Source organism: Sorex araneus, chromosome 2, assembly GCF_027595985.1.
Source record: "Sorex araneus isolate mSorAra2 chromosome 2, mSorAra2.pri, whole genome shotgun sequence".
NCBI classification, from domain to species: domain Eukaryota; kingdom Metazoa; phylum Chordata; class Mammalia; order Eulipotyphla; family Soricidae; genus Sorex; species Sorex araneus.
Genome location: NC_073303.1, coordinates 189982380 through 190006032, shown reverse-complemented (window position 1 = coordinate 190006032; position 23653 = coordinate 189982380). Strand labels below are relative to the sequence as shown.

The following is a 23653-nucleotide window of genomic DNA, read 5'->3' as shown; positions in this document are numbered from 1 at the left end:
ATAACCTCCTTGTTAGCTTATGCATGTGTCATAGAGAATACCAGCTCAGATTCCTGGGCTAGGTAAAAAAGAGTTGTGAGTTTTAGAGGAAATCTTTAATTCTTTCATAAGAAAATACTTCCTGGAGTTTTAAAGCATGATGACTTAAAGCCCGAATACCTTTTCTCTCAGACTTGAACCATTTTGCCCTTCTGAAAATTGATCTTCGGTTTCCTGCCACCTCTTTGAGCACGTGTGACTTTTTGTGATTCTGCTGATAGAAGAGTGAGAAATCAGAGAAAAGACTGACTTGATCTCATATAAAAATGCTGCCAAGACATTCCTTCATGGGGCTAGAGATAGTACAGTGGCTAAAGAACTTGCCTTGCTGGGGGTGACCCTAGTTCAACCGGAGACACCACATACAGTCCCCCAAGCACTGCCAAGAGTAACCCCTGAGCATCTTTGGGTCACTGTCACTGTCATCCCATTGCTCACTGATTTGCTCGAGCGGACACCAGTAACGTCTTATTGTGAGACTTGTTGTTACTGTTTTTGGCATATCGAATATGCCATGGGAAGCTTGCCAGGCTCTGCTGTGCAGGCGAGATACTCTCGGTAGCTTGCCGGGCTCTCCGAGAGGGGCTGGGGAATCAGACCCAGGTCGGCTGCGTGCAAGGCAAATGCCCTACCCACTGCGCTATCGCTCCAGCCCAAATACATTCCCCCCACAACCCAACCCATAAAAAGAAAGCCCTAAAACCTTTAAAATTGCAGCCCAGGTTTTAAACCTTGGGAGATGCTCCAAAGGGCCAGAGCGGTTCAGAGCAGTAGGTAGAGCTCACAGTCTTTTTAATGGTAAGGCTCTTAAGGTATTTCACTCTTTCTCTTAGTCCATCTGTTTCTCATAGGGAGGATTTTTGTGACGAAGTGTGGGAGTGATATAAAGTGTGGACGGGAATCTTCCATGGCCCGTCTGGGGCTTTTAACTTTCCAATGTTGCAGAAGGGAAGCAAATAGAGGCTATTCTAACCAATTCTCCTGATTTTTTAAAAATTTTTTAATGTTTGACTGAAGCGATAGCACAGCGGGTAGGGCATTTGCCTTATATGCAGCTGACCCAGGTTCAATTCCTCTGTCCCTCTCGAAGAGCCCGCCTGCATAGCAGAGCCTGGCAAACTCCCCATGGCATATTCGGTATGCCAAAAACAGTAATAACAAGTCTCACAATGGAGACGTTACTGGTGCCTGCTCGAGCAAATCAAAGAACAACAAACGACAGTGCTACAGTGCTAAATAGTTGATGTGTTTGGGAGCCAGAGCGGTGGGGCATTTGCCTTCCATGTGGCCAACCGGGATTCAATCTCCGGTGTGTTCCCCTAGACACTCCAGGAGTGATCCACGAGTACAGAAACAGGCATAAACCCCGAGCATCACTAGGTGTGGTCCAAAAACAAAGAGTAAATCAGCCTACTCAGTAAGTCAGAGAGAGTTTTAGATTTTCGACTGGAGACAGTTTGTTTCCTCACACCCCATGGCCTCTCTATAGATAAGAAAATCCATCACGTTTTATTCCCAACAAAGGATAAAACATGTTGTGTCCTTCAGATATGTCCCACAGCTGGGGGGCAGGGGGCGGGCAGGAAATGCCGGTTCCTGTAGTAAATAGGAAACAGATATGGGGGAAGTCTTTTTTTTTTTTTTTTTTTTTGCTTTTTGGGTCACACCTGGCGATGCACAGGGGTCACTCCTGGCTCTACACTCAGGAATTACCCCTGGTGCTGCTCAGGGGACCATGTGGGATGCTGGGAATCGAACCCGGGTCGGCCAGGTGCAAGGCAAACGCCCTACACGCTGTGCTATCGCTCCAGCCCCGGGGGAAGTCTTTATGGTGTCCTGTGAATTCTTCTCGGCATCTATATGAGTGAGCAGATTAGACGAAGGACCTTACAAGTCCATCTCCTGGGGCAGCATTTTATAATTTTTCACCATGTAGAGAGAGAAGAATGGCAGATGTTCCAGAGAGCCTCCATGAAGCCACCCAGTCCAGCCCAAAGCTAGCTCACTGCCGACACCTTCTCCAGATCTTTGTGACAAATCGCCTCCCATCATCTTGCACTGAGTGGTTCCATCACCGTGCACAGCTGTTCCCATCATTTGTTTATGCATTTCAAATCCTATTTGGGGGCTGAGAGAGATTTATTGTAAGACTTTAGTATAAGCTTGCTTGCCTAATTTTGTATGCCTCTATTTAATAAAATAGGATTACTGGGCAATGCATATTTGATCACTTATTGCCCGGTTCCAAGTCATTGACTGAACATTTTTCTACTGGGCATTTATTTTTTTTTTCTGATTATTTCGTGCTGGTATTTACAAGCATGTGATAAATTCTCTTTCCCATTACAAGTTCATGCATCTAGTGTTCTAAAAAAAAAAAAACATTCTGAAAGTAAAAACAACCAGTTTTCTAACGCATTGACTGTTTGAAATATTTTCACCTTAGAAGAATCAGATACACACAGGCCAGAGCAATAGTCCAGTTCAAGTCTTCAGGTAATTGCTTGCATGCAGCAAACGGCTTGATTCCCTGTCTGCATATGGTTCCCCCAAGTACCCAGAGCACAGAGCCAGGAGTTAACTTCAGCACACCAGGGGCAAAGCCCCACCCACCTCCCAACACCCCTTCAGCCCCGTGGAAAAAAAAAAGTAAAATAACAAGAAGCCAAAATAACAAAAAATATATATATATATAATTAAACATATATTGGTTTCCTCATTATACCAACAACTTACATTTATAAAATTTCACCCTACACTAATATTTAGAGTGGTAGCAAAATTATTTAATTAGGCTGAAACCTAACCATATTAAAGCCAGCCATTGTCATTTTAGTGGATTGAACACTGTGGCACATAAATCAACACTTGAAGATAGCCTGTTCGCTAGCTTCAATATTTCTTTCCCTGTTTTTATTTTATTGCATGTGTCTATGTGAAAGGTGATTTATTGTAAACTTGGGCTGGATTTGCTTCTCTTTCCATTTGCCTTTTATTTTAATTCTCCTTTCAAATTGGAAGATGCATGTTTTTTTTTAGCACAGGGAAAGAAGATATATTTTTGCAGTGTATGGACTTTAATTGAATGGCTACTCGTGTCCAAATGGAGAAATTATGCTGCATAATTTTTCAATAGTATCAGTCTATAATTCCTAGCTATCCATGCAGATTCCTCTTGCTGATATTTTAGGTCGATGATTCAAGTGGTCGCTTTCCCAAATTTTATAGATTTGAAATTGAGCATTCCATGGTTTTGCTTTGCATACAGCTCTAGACTGGAAAGAATCAAAAGTTCATCATTAAAAATAAGGTCAGTTGGGGCTGGAGCAATAGCACAGCGGGTAGGGCATTTGCCTTGCACGCAGCCAACCCAGGTTCAATTCCCAGCATCCCATATGGTCCCCTGAGCACCGCCAGGGGTAATTCCTGAGTGCAAAGCCAGGAGTAGCCCCTGTGCATCACTGGGCGTGACCCAAAAAGCAAAAAAAAAATAAAAATAAATAAATAAAAATTAGTCTAGTTAAACTTTATTTGAATCTGGTTGTTAGTTGCTGAGCTGCTCACTGTTTCTTCTTGAGGGGGGCTTGTCTGCTGGTATGCAGAGCCAGGACTGCAAGCAACGATGCTCAGAAATCATGTGTTGCTAGGGATTGAAGCAGAGTCGGCCTCAAGCAGGGCATGTACCTTAACCCTGGGACTATCACTCCGCCCCTCAGTTTTGTTTTTGAAGGTGAAGAGCTTGCTTGATGGGCTGAGTTCATGCTGTGGATGTAAGAAGCCCAGGTTGCATCCCTTGCATTGCATGATTCTCAGCATGGCAGAAAGCAGCACCTAAGCAGAAAGCCAGGATTAGGAGCCCTTGATCACCACTCCCTGTGACCCCCCAAACATCAGTAAGAAAGCATTATAATTACCACACATTTGAAATGTGGATTTTTCTCCTCATCCTAGTGGACATTTTCACAACCGTCTTCATGCTTCTTGAATTTTTTTCAAAAAAGTAAAGTTAGCTTTCTGAGTTCAGGATGGCCTCTCAAAAGATTTTTGCTTCAAATTTAAAATCCATTCAGATATTTTTGTGGGTAAGAATTATTTTCTGAAGTTAATTGCATAATCATTTTACATAACATAGGGAGCTCTAGCTTCACTTCTGACTTGTGTTTATATAACACCGTTCTTGTTTTTAGGAAGCAGAATTGGGGGTTAAAGTCACATATTTCTGTAAGGACCTGCGTTGTGAAGATACAGAATACATAAGCCCCATTTTTAAGCACTTAAGCATTTTTATGCATATTTGTGTATACTAGATTTCAGTTTATCAAATGGTCTTTTGTCTGGAAAGATGAATAGAGCTGTTATAAAAAGAGATAAGATTTCTCTGCCAGCAGCATTGAACTTGATGAATTTTAGGTAGTCTATTTATGATCTACAAGTTTCAGTTTAAATATAAATACACAGGGACTGCGATTTTTTAGGTGTCCAAGTCTATGCTTATGTCTCTGTCTAACTTTAACAAACCCCTTTAAAAATATCTTTGTTTCTTTTACTCTGGGCATATTTTTACCCTCATTAGTATATGTTACATTTAGTTTGAATAGAAATGAAGGAGAATTGGAATTCAAGAAATAAGCTTTGCAAATGGTTTGTAGTGAATGTCTTCACTTACAATTTTAGATTTCGAGAAAAGAAAAAAGATGGGAAGAGGAAATGGCAGTTTCAATTCTTGGATGAAGTATTTTGGAGGTTAAGTTAAATGGTCTAATATTACATGCTTTATATATAGTGAGTGACATCATTTTCCACTGGATGATTATAGTAATTGATAAGGACATTTTTCACTGACTTTTTGAATGATTTCTGTGGGTAAGGAAGAAAGATATTTTTTCTGTTTAAAAAAATAATACTGAAGGACTGGAGCAATAGCACAGGGGGTAGGGCATTTGCCTTGCACACCGCCGACCCAGGCTCGATTACCAGCATTCCATATGGTCCCCTGAGCACCTCCAGGGGTAATTCCTGAGTGCAGAGCCAGGAGTAACCCCTGTGCATCACCAGGTGTGATCCAAAAAGAAAAAAAAAAAACCTGAACATAAACATTTCAAATCTTGGGCAAGAGAGAAAGTTCACTGGGTTGTAGCCCCTACTTAACAAGCAGGAGGACTGGGTTCAGTCACCAGTTATGAAATTGATCATTCTTACCCAGCCCTATTACTATGGCTCCTATAACTTAGGACCCAGCCTTGCAGTGGAGGGGCTCTCTGCCTCCCTGGGCACCAGTGACCACTAGCGTCATCAGTGTCTGTTCCTACCACAGTAGAGGCTCAGACGACCCCTGGACTGGTGGGTTTGTTAGGATTAGCATAGCCTGAGGAAGAGATGAATGATTAAGTATTTGATGTTTTAGAAACAGGAGAGAATTCGCCAGAGGAACGTGTACAACTTGGTGAGGGTCGGACAGGGGAGGGGAAAGTTAACCATTAGGTCAGCTGAGAGAGAGGACAAGGTTGAGGAGTAGAGATTGCTGGTGACTAGGGTTGGTAGGACCTTCTCCCCACCCCTTAACCCATCTTTCTAGGACTTGACTTTTAGCTCTGCAGCTTAGAAACTTACTCCTTTACTGCAACTCGTGTGATCAGACCTTTCCTATGATAAAAGCTAGTGCACGCCTTAGAAGTCCAAAGGTTAGGTCTTTAATTTGGATTGAAGGGGTAAAATTGCCAAGCAGACCCATACTTGTGTCAGTGGGTTGACACATCTTCTCAGAGGGGAGAATTCGAAGCAGAAAGCCAACTGAAGCACATCATAGCTTGGAGAGCTCCCATTTTCAAAGCAGCAGTAGCAATGGGGATGGTTTTCATGACAAAGTCACATTGACCTGATAGTCTGGATTCAGGTATCACCATCTGAAAAAGCATCCCAAAAAGAACCAAAGCCGTTTTAGGTATCTGTTACGTGTGAAATTTCTTGGGCCATGTGTTTGACATTCACCTCTTGGCTGACTGCCAACTCCCTAACCCCCAATATGTTCACATTATCACGAAGATCACGAAGGCAAGAGCCTGTGCTATGGCAAAACTTCTCTGTTCTTATTGACAAAGCGAAGGGTCGTGCCTAGAGAGAATAAAATGGTGGCTCCCTTTTACTTTAATATTATGAGCACTTATCTTTTTTGGGGGGTGGGTTTGGGGAGCCACACCCAGCAGTGCTCAAGGTTTACTCTTGGCTTTGTGATCAGGGATCACTTTTGGCAGGCTCAGGGACTATATGTGATGCTGGGGATTGAACCCAGGTCAGCCACATTCAAGGCAAGTGCTCAAACCACTGTACCACCCAGCCCCATGAGCTTATAACTTAAAATGATTACTACTCTCTCAACTGTTCCCACCCTGGAAGCTCTAGGTAATGAATGACTCTTAAATTTTACTTTTAAATGAACATTGCTTTGCTCAACTGGGGCGGTCGTACAGTAGGTAGGGCACTTGCCTTGCAAGTGGCCAACCTGGGTTTAATCCCTGCACCTGATAAGGTCTCCCCGAGCCTCTCCAGGAGTGAACCTTGAGTACAAAGCCAGGAGTAAACCCTAGCACTGCCAGGTGTGTTCCATAATTGCCCGCCCACCCCCACCCCACCTCACCCTACCCCCGTTCAAAAAAATACTAACATTTGTATGCAAGAGTTTACATGTTTAAATGCTCTCAAGATACCATGTTACACATGCCCCCAGCGTGCCCATTGCCAAAGCACCACATCCCTTCATCATAGTCCGCGGACCCCATTGAAACCTGCCACCATGGCAACCCCAATTCTGTGATCCCAGTCTATGTGTTTGTTTTCATTGGCCACATCTATGCCTTTAGTCTCTTTGCTTCGTTCAGAACGTAAGAGATCTTCCATGATTTGTCTGTGCCCTTCTGACTTATAGCATGATCCCCTTTAGTTCCACTGAAGTTGTAGCAGAGGGCAAGCTTTCATCTTTTCCTGTAGCTAAGTATTAGTCCTTGAGAGAGAGTGTTAACGATAGACCACAGGTTCTATTCATCTACCCTTGCGCTCTTGGGTTGTTCCTACATCTTGGTTATTGTAAATAGCTATGTATCACCTTTAATTTTTTTTTTGCTTTTTGGGTCACATCCAGCAATGCTCAGAGGTCATTCCTGGGTCTGCACTCAGGAATTACCCCTGGCCGTGCTCAGGGGACCATATGGGATGCTGGGAATCGAACCCGGGTCAGCCGCATGCAAGGCAAACTCCCTACCCGCTGTGCTATCACTCCAGTCCCTATGTATCACCTTTATATTTTAGAAGAGAGGTATTTTTCCCCTAGCACCAAAGATGATTGCAAAACATTTGTGTGGGCTAAAGCATCCATAGACTCTCTGTAAGCTTAAGAATGGCAGGGCCAAACCCGGAGGGAAAATTTTTTCTTCTAACAAAAATAGAGTATACTTGGGAGCTAGAGTTCAAAGTATAACAACTTTACCCCAGGTGGAATCAGACAGGCTACTCTTTGGGTCAACCGGGGATTATGAAATGATTTTTAGGCAAGGTATGTTACAGGTAAGATGTGTTTTAATGTGCAACAATGTAAATGCTGTGTATTAGCAAGTTAGAGCTGTTTGACAATACTATGTTGTTTGGAACATAACTGTTCATGGAACAGATAAACATATCCATAAAATGGTCTTTAATTTGTGCTAATGTAATTAAGTCATATTTACATAGATCTCATGTTTTCAATTATAGGAGACAGACTGGTTCACTCGGAAAATAAGATCTCATTCAGCCCATATATATCTATTTTATTGCTGACTCAAGGCAGTCATTTATTATGGAAACCAATCAGATGTTTGTGAGAACATCCTAACCAAAACAATCCTTTTGACCTTTAACTGGATTTGGAGCTATTTTAAGAGTCAATTTTTTTTTTCTTTTTGGGTCACACTCAGCGATGCTCAGAGGTTACTCTTGGCTCTGCACTCAGGAATTGCTCCTGGCCGTGCTTGGGGGACCATATGGGATGCCGGGGATTGAACCCAGGTCGGCTACATGCAGGGCAAACACCCTACCCACTGTACTATCGCTCTGGCCCCAAGAGTCAATTTTTTTTTAATTTTTTTGAGAGAGAGTCAAGAAATGTTCCCAAGTCCACATACCTTTCTGCATTTAATATTCATCCAAAATCAGCTCCAGATCTCTTGCTTAACAGCAGAACGCCTTCTGTGGCTGGAGAAAGCAAAAATCCTTAGAGCAGACAAGCGATCCCCGCTTTGCTCCAGCGGTGATTCTCAAGTCCCGTTAGGTCCCCGAGTTCCTAGGTCGGTGCCTGGCCCCTGCTTCCTGAGAAACGCGGTTGCCAGGAGGAGGATGACTGGTATAATAAGCGGAGTAAAACTAGTATGTGCATGAAGAGTGAGCCAGTGCCTTTCCATGTTAAATGTGGTTCCCCGCGTCTCCTCTGATTAGAGGTGTGCTCCGAACAAGCCGAGACGGGGCCATGCCGAGCAATGATCTCCCGCTGGTACTTTGATGTGACCGAAGGGAAGTGCGCCCCCTTCTTTTACGGCGGATGTGGCGGCAACCGAAACAACTTTGACACAGAGGAGTACTGCCTGGCCGTGTGTGGCAGCGTCAGTAAGTGGACCTTTCCTCCAGTCTGGCCACCTTTTTTCGTCTTTCTCGCCACTGACTCTGCTCTTTGTTCACTGATTGGTTTTTCCTGGCTCCGGGGGAACGGGGGTGGGGGGGTGGGGGGGTTCTGTCGGTCCCACTAACCGCATCCTTGTCCACCCCTCTAATCGCCCCGTCTCCTCCAGTCTGTTCGATCATCAGCCCACATTTCCATTGTTCTGGAATAGAAGCATGGTCACGGGGGTCTTCTTCTTCCAGCTGTCGCCATCTGGAGGGGCTTTTGGGGGTGCTTCTCTCCAAGCCGAGCTGGGGGGTGCTGTGTTTTGTCTTCTCAGCTGTTTCTGCAGAACGTCTAGTTCTCTGTGTGTCCATGTACCTGTGTGTTTGGGTCTTTGCATGTGCACTCCTTGTGCAGATATGTTTCCCCCACGGGGGAACCCAGAGGATGGAAGTTTGGGTTGCGTTGACAATGCACATGGCCGGGAGGAATAGTGCCCGGCGTTCCGGCACAGTTCACCTCTTATTATGATGGTGAAGGGATGTGAGTGGATGAAGCACAGGCGTTTTCTAAAGCCTGAGGGTCGACATGGCCCTGGACCCTGAAGACTCACACCCGCATGTAGCAGTGCCCACTGTACACTTCTCCTCTTGGAAGTAGAAGGAAACTATTGACTTTACATTGAAGTCTCCAGTGACACGAGGTGCAGGGAGTAGAATTCTCAACGCCTTTGCTCCTGAACTTGGAGCTTTCCATAGCTCTTACAGGATTACACATGTACTGTCCTCGTGATTCGAATGCGGATGGAGACTTGCCATGGGTAGTAGTTCTCAGGAGCTAATCTACCAGGTAAAATGTGTGTCTGAGAACAGAATGTATCCTGTTCTTGGTAAGAGCCTTTATTTGTGAATAGGGCAGGTGAATAACTAAAGACATAATTACATAATTACATGAAGGGAAGATGGAATTCAATAACCATGTTTTTGGTTTTTCCCCCCTCCCCCATTTTTTCCCCCTTTTTTGAGATCTCCTGCCTCTTTCTTGGGAAGGTGACAGCCACCGTTTCCTGTTTGGGATCACTGGGGATTATTTTAGCTGTTTTCTGGTGAAATCCTAGATGCCAGGGAAACAACACAAGGCCTGTCCCAGTAAGCCTTCTGAGAAGTCCCAAGTCTAGGTGGGAAATTTCCTGTTCATCTCCCTTATGAGATGACTCAGGAACCAGGATAGGTCCTGGGTGCCATTCTGTCCCCCGAGGGGGGGGGGGGGGGAAGAGAGGATTGCTCCTACATCTTGTGAGAACAGGCCAAGAGACGGGTAGCTCCAGGGCTCCTAATCTGGCACCATTGGACGATTGTAGCTTCTAGCTCCAAAGCCTTTCTGCAGTTTCAAACAAATGAGTTAATTAGTCAGGTAAACTAGAAGCACAATGGAGAGGTCTGTGGCTTCAAGCCTCGTGAACAAAGGGCTTTTGTTGTGGGATCCAGACTGGTTTAGCAGCTGCTGGAAATTTCCTGGCAGATTTTCTGGTTGATTTTTTCCTTTTCTTAGTTGCATTTGTTGAAGGGGAGAAGGGAGGAGGGAGAGACAGAGACAGAGACAGAGACAGAGAGAGGCACAGAGACACAAAGAGAGATTTTTTTTAAAAGTATCAGTGCTGAGTTTGCCTCACCCCCTACATGCATCATTTTAGTTTGATCATTTTGATTAGGCTCAGGTAGGAGTTGGCAGAGGTACCACATGTCAGATCGGGTCTCCAGAAGTGCTCTGCGTGGCACACACTTTGCGAAAGGCAGACATCTCAGTAAAGGAGTATTAGATGGTCCGGGGAGAGTTCCCGAGGAGGTGGGATATAGAATCATTTGGCATGAGAGCAAGCGAGACTTGAATGGTCATCTCGGATGGGTAGAGAGGTACAAGGGAAGATCAAACCACGCAATAGTTGGATCCAAGAGCCGGACATGAGATGAAATGAAAGGAGATAATCTGAGGGAAAGATTGAGATGAATTGGGATTGCTTGGTCCAGGGAAGGCACAATGGGTGCAAGAAACGCTTTTACTGAGATCCTAGACTGCACTGAGACCAAATATTGAACATTCTAGGAAGTTACTATGAAAATGCACTGTGTAATTAATACATGTATGTACTTTGGCTCCATGTTGGGGCCAAACTCAAGATATTTAGTTAGTTTTTTTTTTTCATCCACTCTTTGTCAGTGCCCTGGTCCATGGAATCGTATGAATGAGTGCCCACCACCATTCCCTTGTTTTCACTTTTGTTTTTAGTTATGTTCTCTTATTTTCTCCATAGTGACCCAAAGTTTACCCAAGACTACCCAGGAACCTCTTACCCAAGATGCTGTGAAACGTATGTTGTGACGGACTGGAAGAAGGGGGGGTCTGGAAGGGGTTGCTGCATGGCTGGACTGTACCTCCAGCTGTCACCACCTTCTTTGCATGGTTGCGTGTCACCTCTTTTATGAAATGTTCACTTCCGTTGCCTTGCTTACGATTGTGTCTCGTTTTCTCAGATAACATGAGATGTGGGGCTGAGAGCATTGACTAAGCCGCTTCTATTTCTAATCCATGTTCTCTTTATTAGTATGATTTGGTTAAATACTGTAGATGTACATTTTAGATGTTGTACGGTAATACCTGGCATCATTTTTTTTTTTGCTAAGGCTTTCAAGATGCCACAGATGTAAGCAGAGATATGTCTACAAGGTTTTTTGTACCCCAGGAAAATATTTAATATGCATGTATTGTGTTGACTACTTACACTAACATGTGCACAGGGTTAACTATGGTGTAAGGTAACTGTTAAATGTAGGAAAGTGAAAGCTCATTTGTAGATTTCAGAGCTGCCTCTTCCTTCATTCCCCAAATGTACACACTAGTGGGGCCCGGGGTGTCAGACCTCTGATTTCATCTCTAGGTGATACGGAAAGCTTCTTAAGACAAAAAGTCATGTCAGCCAACCTTACAGGGCCTGTGTTTTGTAATGATTATAATTGACCTATCAGACTAGCTTGATTTAAACGCATGGGGCAAATGCACAGCTACTGATTTTTAAGTTGAATGATAAACAGAAGTAGATTTATTCCATGTTAAGTAGGATATAGGTTATCGATTCAATTTATAGCTTAGACTAAGGAAAATTCATGTTTATCTTCAATATCCTGAAAAATCCTAATCTCAAAGTTGAGGAAACCAATTCTCTTAAATTTTTTTAAGTAATAAATTATCCTCAGAGACTTCATGTATCTTGTAAAAATTACATTATAGATTATGGCTTTTTAGTGGTCTCAGTACAATTCGTGTTTGTTCAAGTTGTGTATAGTTTTTGAAGGATATTCTTTTTATGACCACAGTAAACATTCCTCTTGTGATAGTAGGAAAGTATTTTTCTCTAAGAACATGGGAAGTAGAACAAACAAATACTGCACTGTAGGATTAATAACACTGATCTTTTTGCCATGTGGATTGTGCCAGACATTTTCTTTTTTCTCTTTAGTAAAGTGAAGTAGTTGAAATTTGCTTCAAGAAATGTGAAGGGGCGGGATTCATTTTCAAGAGCGAACACGGGCTTCTCCAGAGGGGACAAAGCTGAGAGCGTCCATATCATAAGTTGAGGCACTGGCCAGTCTCCAGGGTGGAGAATCAGCTTTACTGGCACTTAACAGATTCCCCACCACCACCACCACCATTGGAACATTGTCAGCCATCTTCCTCATTTTCTTTGTACATCTTAAAAAAAAATAAATGAGGGGCCTAGAGCAATAGCACAGCGGGTAGGGTGTTTGCCTTGCACTCGACCAATCTGGGTTCGATTCCCAGCATCTTATATCGTCCCCTGAGCACCACCAGGGGTAATTCCTGAGTGCATGAGCCAGGAGTAACCACTGTGCATCGCCGGGTGTGACCCAAAAAGCAAAAAAAAAAAAAAAAATGAGGCTTAAATAACTTAGGTACATTATCATCCGTGCTGTGTGAGATGACAGGACCAGCAGGAAACCAACACGATTGAAGCTCTGTTCCCTGCCCCATCCTGCAACAACCTCCAGTTCCTAAACAGTTTTTTTTTCTAGGGTAGCAAAGTTAGATTCGAGGCCCGGGAGGGCATGGTATAAAAATGTAGAAAACAGAGGAAAGCAGATGAAGACGATTAAAAATATTGTTTCCTAAAGGCGTTGAGTATTGCATGCACCAGCAACGTAAAATCTCTTGCCCATTTCCAGAGCAAGTACTGTAAACCATGCTGTATGTTAGCGGTGGCCTCCTTCTTCTGTTTCAGGTAGCAGAAATGAACTTCACCTTCTGATGAAATTATCTTTATGAGATACTTGCCTCCTTGGTGCTTCCGAAGAGGTGTTGGAAATCTCCTGTCGTTTTTCTCCTGTCTGGTAGTTGGGTGATCTACTCGTCGTGCTGTGATCTCGATCCCTTTCTAGGAGGGCGAAGGGCCTTGGGTAGCTCGCTCTGTTTTCTTGTCTGCTGACGGAGACGACTCAATCACAGCAAGTGAAGGGTTTTGCAGCGTTAGTACAAACAGACTGAGAAAGCATATAATTTTTAGTTATTTATAGCCTTGCTGCCATGCTATCTTATTTATAGCAAGGCAAAACATTTGAGTTGAAAGAGTCGTGGTCATCTGGAGGTCAAATGCAGATGCAGGCTGCCAGCAGAGAAAATGAGCGAAGTCAGAGGGTGAGCAAGACTCCCCTCCCGCCACGCCCCCCAATGCCCCTGGCCCAATTGTGCAACTGGGGTTTGCACTTAGCTCCTTCCTCAACTAAGAGCCAATAACTCAAAGGTGATCGCATTTACCAGTTTCTCAGTCTAGTCAAAATAATAAAAGTGAAATGAGATAGAAAAAATTTTTAATTTAACTGGAATAAGATCGCACCTATGGAGTGGATATACAGTAGCAAACATTATAAATGCAATCATTTTCTTGTGAGAACTTAATATTGTATCAGGCTGGAGTGATAGCACAGCGGGTAGGACGTTTGCCTTGCACACGTCCAACCCAGGTTCAATTCCCAGCATCCCATATAGTCCCATGAGCACCGCCAGGAGTAATTCCTGAGTGCATGAGCCAGGAGTAACCCCTATGTGCCAATCCCCCCAAAAGAAAAGAACTTCATATTATAGTCAGGAACTTCTGGATTTTATTTATTTTTATTTATTTATTTTACTTCTGGATTTTAAATCTATGTCATAAAAATAGTTTTGAGGGACAGAGCAATAGTATAGCGTAGAGGACTCTTGCTTTGCACCTGACTGACTTGGGTTCAATTCCCGACACCCCATATAGTCCCCCAAGCCCCACCAGGAGTATCCTGAATGGTGAGCCCTGACTACTGCCAGGTATGGCCCCAAAACTTTTTTAAAAAAATATAATTTAGGGGACTGGAGCGAAGTTTGACATGGAGGGCATTTGCCTTGCATGCAGCTGACCTGGGTTCAATCACCGGCATCCCGTATGTTCCCTGAGCACCGCCAGGAGTGACTCCTGAGTGTAGAGCCAGGAGCAACCCCCTGAGCATCACTGGGTGTGAACAAAAAAAAAGCCAAAAAATAATAATAATTTTGAATATAGAGTGGGTTTTTTTGGCAAACGCCCTACCCACTGTACTATCACTCCAGCCCCATAATACTGATTTTTTTATAGTTGATCTTTTCTTCAGCTTGCGTGTCAAAAGGAACACTGACCAAGTTATTTAGTGATTAGGTTATATTTAGTTATTATTTAGTGATTAGGTTATATTTCAAATATGAGAATATTCCTGATTTTCTGTAGTCGATCTTTTCTTCAGATTGCATGTCAAAAGGAAAACTGACCGAGTCCTCAATAGCGTTTTGTGGGGGAGGGGCTCCTCAGGTGCCATTGGCATCTATTCCAGTGATCGTTGCCAAACCAGACGTGGGACCATATGACAGTGGTAATTGAACCAGGATTAGATGTAGTCGAGGCTTTGGCTTAACTCCTGAACTACCTCTGTGGTGCCTCCTTAATGGCATGCAGTCTCACAAAGAGCGCCAACCCGGTTTCATGTCAACAGACTACACCAGGGAATCTGATGAACGAGAAGACAAGGAAGCCGTCTCTCACTCCTTTTTCCTTAGCTTGAGTTATGGTCCAGGCAATATCTGAACCAAGACCTCCCATCCATTGTTGACACTCTTGACATTTGGGGTCAAATCATTCACAGTCCTGGGTCCTGCCCTGTGGATGGTAGAGATGGCTTTCCTGGCGCTGTTAGCTGCTGCTGTTGTCCTGTCTGTAGTTTTTGACAAACCTTTCTGAGTGTTTCTACTCCCATGTAGCTGCTACCAGGAAGCAAAAAAATAAGCCAGCATGCTACCCGCTGGGTTATGAAGTGCGTGGCTTCCCAAGACATCACCCTTGCTCCCTCTACCATGTTTCTTATGTGTTTAATAGAGCACGAGCATGTGGTGAAGGTTGGCTCAAGAGATGCCAGCCATGAAGCAGCTATGGAGCCTCGTTAGTCATTTTGTTCGGCATCTAGAATGATTTCACCATCACAGTTTTACCCTTAGAGTTTCTACACAGGTATAGGTCTGGCCTCATAAGGATTAGAGAAAGGGTAAAAATGAATTTGGAAGGGTGAGAAAGTTAGGATAGGCGGTAAGGAACTTACCTTACATGAGACTGCCCTCGGTTTAATCCCAGGCACCACACATTATTCCCTGAGCACAGAACTTAGAGTAGCCCATGAGTACTGCTAGGTGTGACCCAGACCCTCTCTCCCTCTGAAAAAAAATCTTGATTTCGATTCAGATTTAAGTGACCTGGCCATCATAGAATGGGCACATCAAGAGACTGTCTAAAGAAAGGAAACCTGGGGCTGGAGCAATAGCACAGCGGGTAGAGCGTTTGCCTTGCACGCGGCCGACCCAGGTTCGATTCCCAGCATCCCATATGGTCCCCTGAGCACCGCCAGGGGTGATTCCTGAGTTCAGAGCCAGGAGTAATCCCTGTGCATCGCCAGGTGTGACCCAAAAAGAAAAAAAAAAAAGAAAGGAAACCTATCAATCCAGGCCAAATCACCACCCTCAAGTTCTAAGGTTACCTCACACACTCAACAGTTTGCCAACTGTAGATAACTCACTATGTGGCCTTTGAATGGAATGTGCCACCTCCAGCCCCGAGTTACATCCTGTTGGAATGCCAAGGCCATTTAGTCTTTGGCCAGACTTGAACCATTGCTCTTTATCACGCTGTGCTTGTCCTTACGATTGTGAAATAGCAAATATTAGCTCCCCCGAGTACCTTCCCTAACACTAATGGAACTACGAGGTTTTTATAGAACTGCTCAGCGCTATTAAAAATCAGTAAATGCATTAAACGATGTAGTGGTGCATTAAATTGCATGTCGCATCGGTGCTAGTAAAATTGATAAGTATGAGAAACCACATCTCTGCGACCCAGACATGATCAAGATTAGAAATAATAGCTTTTCCCTCCAAAGCCATCCTAGTAAGAATCCCTAAAGATTGAATAGAATTGATTTCCTGAGCTTCTAAACAAACAAAAGAGCTTATCTACCCAGGACATTTTGTGTAAAAAAAAAAAAACAATGCTCATTTTGCCCATCATGTGTGGGCTCTGCACTTCAGTGATATCTAAAAGAAGAGTATGTTGATGTTTTCATACAGGGCATACTTTTTCCATCACAGGCCAGATCATTATATTTAGGTTTCGCAGGCATGTGGTCTCTGTTCTAAGTACTCAACTCAGCAGTCATTATGTGGAAAGGAACCACAAACAGCAGTCAGTGAAGGGATGCAGCTGTGGGCCAATAAAACATTAACTGAAAGAGACCGGCAGGCCAGCACCTGCTCTAACAGAGCTGTTACTTTTCAACCCAAAGGTACTGATGCTCACCTAGCATCAGTTTTCAGAGACACCAACAAAGTGAACCAAGTACCTTGGTTTCAGGAACTTGACAGTTTTAGTGATGGGATGAGACTCAAGGATGCGATGAAATTAAATAATGGTATAAAATAAAATGTACAAAGCGGGAGGGAGATTGCTGTGGCAGGCCAGGATAAAATGAAATTGGCTTTATTCTGTCGGCTTCCGTTGAGGTTAACTGTTTCACCTGGATTTTATTGCAAGAATTTCTGGGAAAATGGACATGATGGAAGATGGTGACTTTTTGAACTCATCTGTGGGGTTTTGAGCAACCGTGACAGGTCATGGCTTTATGATCCACCATTAGTGAAGTTGAGAATAGCTTCTGACAAATTGACAAAAAACAATAACCCAGAGTAAGACTTTCTAAAAGCCACTTAATCTCACCCTGACTTCCCATAGATTTTTTTTAGTTAGGTTTGATGTTCTTTTAAATGCTGGTGCATTTTGCTAAAAAGGATATAGATTATTAATAAAAAAATATAACAGCAGTATTCATTCTTTGACGGGCATTTCACATACTTGACAAAATTCCCATGTCCGGATGTGTCGGTAAGACATAAAAAAGAAATGTGGGCCTGAGAAGAGTAAACACAGCATAGATTACAGTTTTACTGCCTTATGTCCACAGATGCATTGATAGGCTGCCAGCTCCCATCACACTGACTGTAAAGTAAGCGTGATACAAGAGCTCGTTGCAGGGAAAGTGCCTTTGTTCTTTTTCTTTCTTCAGAGAGTGTGATCCTACATTTAAGGATCACAAACTTTATCTTAACTCTTATAAATGGGGTTGGACTGGGGTGATAAATATGTAAGCTTTGAGGGGGTGGGAGGGGATGGCAGGAATGTAGCTCAGCGATAGTGCATCTGCCTTGCCTTGGTAAGACTCTAGGTTCAATCTTGGCAACCAACACACACACACACACATTAATTAGATTGTGTTAGGAATTTTCGTTCATTTGAAACAGACTTTATTTTAAACTTGACTGACAGTCTCCCAAATCTATCATGTTTTATTATTAAATTTTCACAGTCTATATTTCACCTAGATTTAAATTCTACTTTCTACCACCTCATATAAACCATTGCTCTTTCAAGGGACAGCTTTGACCAACCTGTGTGAAATGGCATTTTCAATGATAGAGCAGTGACTGTTTAACAAAGTCTTGCTTTACTGTCCTCCTCTGGTGTAAGAGGCAGAGAGAGAATTGGCCTTTATGCTGGAAAATGGAGACGAAGCAAACGTTCCTGTTAGAATCGCATCTTTGTGTGTGATGCTATTCATGGTCCCCTGTGGTCCAATATTCATGGTTGGAGTTTCCAACGTTCCAAAGTGGATTGTTCTTTTTGTGTGTGTCCTGAATCCACTCCAGCTCTAGAGTCTTCTCTGTCGTTGTAGAGAGGGAGGAGACAAGCAGATATCTCAGGGCAGTCATTACAGTGCCTCTGCTTTTGACTCTGTGTTTTGTCATCTGAATGTGACAGAGAGGAACTTGTCACGCTGACAAAAATCAAAACTCCACGGAGGGTTCGGTGCATTTGTCATTCATTTGGATGCCATCTCTGACGTGGAGTGTTCCCAAGGTACTCAAAGAGAATGATCGGCGCTGCATGCTGGAGAGAAGAGCCCTTCCCCCACAGCCTTCAAGCAACATTTCTTAAAACGAGTGCTTTGAGTGGAAATGGTGTATTCCCAGGGACGGCGGCATATTTTGTGACACAAACTTTAGCTGCCACGCCAAAGTTCCTTAGCGAAATTAAAGCAATCCGTTACCCGCCCCCATCTGACGCATACACACAACAGCTGCAACAAGTGCTCTTGGCGCCGACTTCCAGATTGCAATAGAAACTAGAAGTGGTGACATGTCAGGGGGGAAGGCAGCTGGGATAGAGAAGGGACCACTGAGTAAATGATGCTTGGAGGGCTTGCTCGGGATGGGAGATGCGTGCTAAAAGTAGGCTGTGGACCAAACATGATATCCACTTAGTACCTGTATTGCAAAACATAATACTTAAAAGGAGAAAGAGAGTAAAAAGGAATGTGCTGCCAGAGAGCAGGGGGGTGGGGATGGTGGGAGGGATACTGGGATCAGTATGGTGGTGGAGAATGGGCACCGGTGGAGGGATGGGTACTCAATCATTGTATGACTGAAACGGAATCACGAAAGTTTTATAAGTCTGTAACTGTATCTCACGGTGATTAATTTTTTTTAAAGAAAAAAAAGAAGGTAGAAGTGTTGAGACCAGGCTCATGGGCATCCCTGTAAGACTGGCATATGCCCTCACATGTGTGAAAGTCTCTCCTGCCTTAATATTTGGTTTCCTCTGGTTTGAGTCCTAAGGTGTCCTAGTGAGAGTAAGATGTGATCTGTGATCATGGTGTGTGTGAATGTGTGTGTGTGTGTGTGTGTGTGTATAATTGTGCATGTGTTTGCAGAGAACCCTTCACCACCTTGTGCTACTGGTGCAAGCCAACCACATCTTGATCTTTAAATCCCAAAAGGTCCTCTGCTTTGTCCATTGATAGTCATTCTCAACCTTCGTCTAATCTTGGTCCCAGGCCAATTTGTCCTGTGGCCCATCTGTCATACTGGCTGGCCCCCTAGCCTCCTGCTATAGCCCCATTTACATAACTTTCATCTTGTCCCCACCCCTTGGATTACCCAAGGGGGTGGGGAACACAGAAAGCCCTTGGCTTCTTGAAGTCCTTACCGTGCCTCTGCACCAGACTTTATCCCCTCCTATGACTTCTGCCTCTCTCACTTCCTCCGCACTGGACACATCCTGGCAGTGCTCATCCATGGCATAGCCCCCACCCAACTTCCAACTGATGGGATGCTGTTTTCCCCTGCCTGCTGTATTCCTGCCGCAGCCTACTGGGGAGTGGGGCTGTTGTTCCTTGTCTAAACATTCCTCCTCATGCAGGCTCCGCCTGGCCGCCTCTTCCCTGCTCCTGTCCCCTCCAGAGCTTCCTCCAGAGACTCCTTCCCCGCTCGCTAGTCTTTCTTTTTTCCATAGTACAAAACACCTGCTAACAATAGGGTTGATCATCTCCCTTTTTTTTTCCTCTCTTGCAGGGGTGGTTTCTCTCATGGAATATGATTTCCTGGGAACAATGGCCTTTGTTGGGCTCACTGCTTTCTCCTGCGTGCCTCTCACGTAGGAGGGGCTGGACTGTTAGTTGAATGGGGTGCAGGGGAAGGAACACGCTGACTCAAGGCAGCACAGCTCCTTCACGCTGCTCTTCAGGCTGCCTGCATCCCTCTGACCTCCCAGGGCTGAGTCTTCCGTGGAAAGCATCCCTCACCCAGGGTGCCGCTGAGCTTCTGGAAGCAGAATGTTCACCAGGAGGCATGATGTTCTATGAATTGGACCTACCTTGCTGTTACATTTTTTTCATTTGATGTCCTATCAAGACAGCACTTATTACTATTTAATTTTTTTCTTTCTTTTTTTTTCTTTGGTTTTGGAGGTTCCACCCTCACGGCAGAGCCTGGCAAGCTCCCTGTGGCGTATTCATATGCCAAATACAGTAACAGTAACGGGTCTCATTCCCCTGACCCTGAAAGAGCCTCCAATACGGCACCATTAGGAAGGACGAGTAAGGAGAGGCTGCTAAAATCTCAGGGCTAGGATGAATGGAGACGTTATTGGTGCCCACTTGAGCAAATCGATGAACAACGGGATGACAGTGATACAGTGATACAGTGATTTGGGGGTTATATTCAGTTGTGCTCAGGGCTTACTCAGGGCTCTGCTCTCAAGTGATCATACCAGGAGGGCTTGAGAAGACCATATGGGGTGCTGGAGATCAAACCCAACTCAGCTGTATGCAAGGCAAGGGTCCTACCCACTGTACAGTATCTCTAGCCCCTCACTTCTAAAAGGTATAATATATCCTGCTCTGCCCTATAATACCATGAGGATACATTAAGAAAACATGCCGAAGAACAGACTGGCAGGCCAGCCCTGAGCTAATCTCTTCAATTGAGAACTCTTTAAATTCAATATTCCATTTTCCTTTGTTTTGTTTTGTTTTGTTTTGTTTTGTTTTGTTTTGTTTTCGCAGCGGGTAGGGTGTTTGCCTTGCACTCGGCCAACCAGAGTTCAATTCCTCCGTCCCACTCGGAGAGCCCTGCAAGCTACTGAGGGTATTCTGCCCGCACAGCAGAGCCTGGCAAGCTCCCCGTGGTGTATTTGATATGCCAAAAACAGTAACAACAAGTCTCACAATGGAGACGTTACTGGTGCCCGCTCGAGCAAATCAATGAACAACAGGATGACAGTGCAGTGCTACAGTTTCAAGATTTTCAGCCTCTCAGTCTGTGTGGGAAACTGATGGCAGAGGTGCCTCTTTCACACACGTCAGTGAAAGCTCTTGGTCTTGGTCTTCTCTCCAATGTGATGGTCACGTGACCCATGTGACATGCAACAGCACACACTGCCTTTGGAAGGGTGCTAGCTACTAGCTATATTGGTTCTTATGGAGGGCGTCTCAACATTTTTCCAAAACATGAAGTACTTGTTGAATAAATCATCTTACGCCGTTAGAGCTATATGTCTCAAAAGCCCAGTGCCTTATTACTTACAGATGGGGAAAAAAATGAAGTATTTTAGAATGCTTGAAATTGAATGAATGCTTGAAATTCTCCACAATAGAAGAAGTGAGCGATTGGGAGAGAGAGAAGGATTAGCTTACGTGGATATAAAGAGAATCATGCTGAATGCAAGGATTCCATCTCCAAAATGTTCTTACTCCACCCACACAATGTTCATGAAATGGCACCATTAACTGAAGAACAGGTTAGTGGTCATCAAGTGCGGGAGAAGGCAGTGTCCCTCTGTGGGAATAAAAAGGGCAGCAGAGGTGCTGGAGCGATAGCACATCGGGTAGGGCATTTGCCTTGCATGCAGCCGACCCGGGTTCAATTCCCAGCATCCCATAGAGTGCCCTGAGCACCGCCAGGAGTAATTCCTGAGTGCAAATCTAGGAGTAACTCCTGTGCATCGCTGGGTGTAACCCAAAAAAGGAAGAAAAAGAAAAGGTAGCAGGATGATGACAACATTGCTGTTGGGTCTCAACAGTGGTGGTTGTTTAATTAAGAAGACAAAGACATAAAAATCTTTGGGAAAAGTTAAATGCCCATGCCTCTGGTGACAGTAATGCTGGTCATGATTTGATAGCTAGTGGTCAAAGGTTACTGCGAAAACTGTGTCACACTGAGTTCAAATCTAGTTTTCTGTTCAAAGAATTTAGTCGGACTGGCAACTTTCTTGCATAAGGCGTGAGGAGCACAAGGAAGCAGAGGGTGAAGGTCGACAGAAGGGCTGATGGTTATTCCATCAGCATCTTCTCCTCACCTCTGTCTTATGACTTCTGCTAAACCATGGATTTGGTGGTGGTGGGAGGGGGGTTCATTATCAAATAGCATTCAGGGCTGGAATAAATATTTTTCCAAAAACAGACTGATAGGACAGCATGCACCATGTTCTCCACTCCCTGTTGGAAACACCACCAACCCCTTTCCGGTTCTGACTTGTGAATAGGTTAGCCTTTCTCGGCTCAAGACAGTTACTTGACTACTGTCTTTTCATAGTTTACCTGTTCCTGAATTGAGATGTGTGTATGTGTCTGTGTCTGTGTGTACAAGTGTAAGAAGAGACTGAGTATGTTAAGGGATAGTATTTCCCTCCTGCACAACAAACATCACAGGGTACTTTGCGCCTCTCCATGTGTGCAATGGAGCTTGCATACTGACAGCGGATACTCGTTGATGATAGGGCTGTCATTTCACTGGCTTGGAAATTAGAACATCTATCACAGGTTTAAAGAAGCTCAGGGCGGGTCTCTGAAAAGGATACGCGCTTAGTGGTAGTTTTTAAAACTCAACAAAATTCAGCGTGAGATTTTGGTCCCCTCTATAGGTAGGTCTGTGCTCTTGGCCCAGAAGCATGCAGCTACAGGAACCAGACCTTCAACCATGCCCCCCTTAGATTTGAGGAGGTGAAATCTGAAGTGGGGAGCATATGTCCTTAGACAGCTTGGCGGGGTTGGGGCTTAGCCATGAATTTCTCCAGAAACAATAAGACCCAAGATGTGATTGAAGATTCAAAAAACTTGGGGCTGGACCAATAGCACAGCGGGTAGGGTTTTTGCCTTGCGTGCTGCCAACCCGGGTTCGTTTCCCAGCATCCCATATGGTCCCTCAAGCACCGCCAGAAGTAATTCCTGAGTTCAGGGCAGAGCCAGGACTAACCCCTGTGCATCGTTGGGTGTGACCCCAAAAAGAAAAAAAATTCCCAAAAAATTAAACCCAGGGGTAGAGAGATGGTACAGTGTTGCTCCTCCAAAAGTAGTGATCCTTTCGTGAAGAGCCAGGAGGAAGCCCTGAGCATGACCAAGTGTGGCCCCAAACTATGCCCCAGAAAAAAAGACTTTTTTTTTTACTTTTTAAACCAATAAAATCTTCCAATCCAGCTTTGTTTCTATTTTCTAAGTGGTTAAAGTTACCTATGGTTTTAGTGGCCTGTGATAAGCAGTTTCCTGTTCCACTCTGCCTTGGAATATTTCCTGACATTCTTTGAGTAGCTTCTTTCCCAGAAGAAAGCACCTTAAAGGGGAAGAGACTGGTAGCATTTATTTCTACCCTTCCCCACCTACCCCCATCTGCACCCACTGGTTATTATGTTTGCAGCCTACCTTGGTCTTCTTCCCAGTGGTAGTCTATCCTAATATGGTGCTGTGCTTAGGATGTGAAATATTTTTTTTTAGGGAGGAGGATTAGCAAATGTTCATCCATCTTCCTCATGAACTGCAGGGTATCAATAATGAAATACAGTATGTATTTTAAAATACCAAGGTTTATTACCATTCTTCACTCCTTGACTAAACAGTCATTCTGGTTTTCTTGTTGATTTGAAGGTAGGAAAATGTCACTTATACTTACTGAGATGGAGGGATAGTCAGAATGGTTAAAGTTTAAGTTATAGATAAAAAGTTATATGCTTCTTTTAAAATCTTCAATTGTGGAAAATAGTAAGAGTCA

The 23653-nt window shown here is 44.1% G+C and overlaps 1 protein-coding gene across 3 annotated transcripts in view; it reads left to right on the top strand.

Moving 5' to 3' along the window:
* APP (amyloid beta precursor protein) overlaps positions 1-23653 on the top strand; it is a 287309-nt gene that overhangs the window by 168397 nt on the left and 95259 nt on the right. Inside the window, exons 7-8 of one of the 3 annotated variants that reach the window (XM_055128148.1) lie at positions 8503-8670; positions 10977-11033. The exons of 1 other annotated variant lie outside the window; for it this stretch is intronic. In XM_055128148.1, coding sequence (XP_054984123.1) covers positions 8503-8670; positions 10977-11033 — 225 coding nt within the window. The remainder of the gene's footprint in view (positions 1-8502; positions 8671-10976; positions 11034-23653) is intronic. One more of the 3 variants, XM_055128149.1, reaches the window with a different exon arrangement.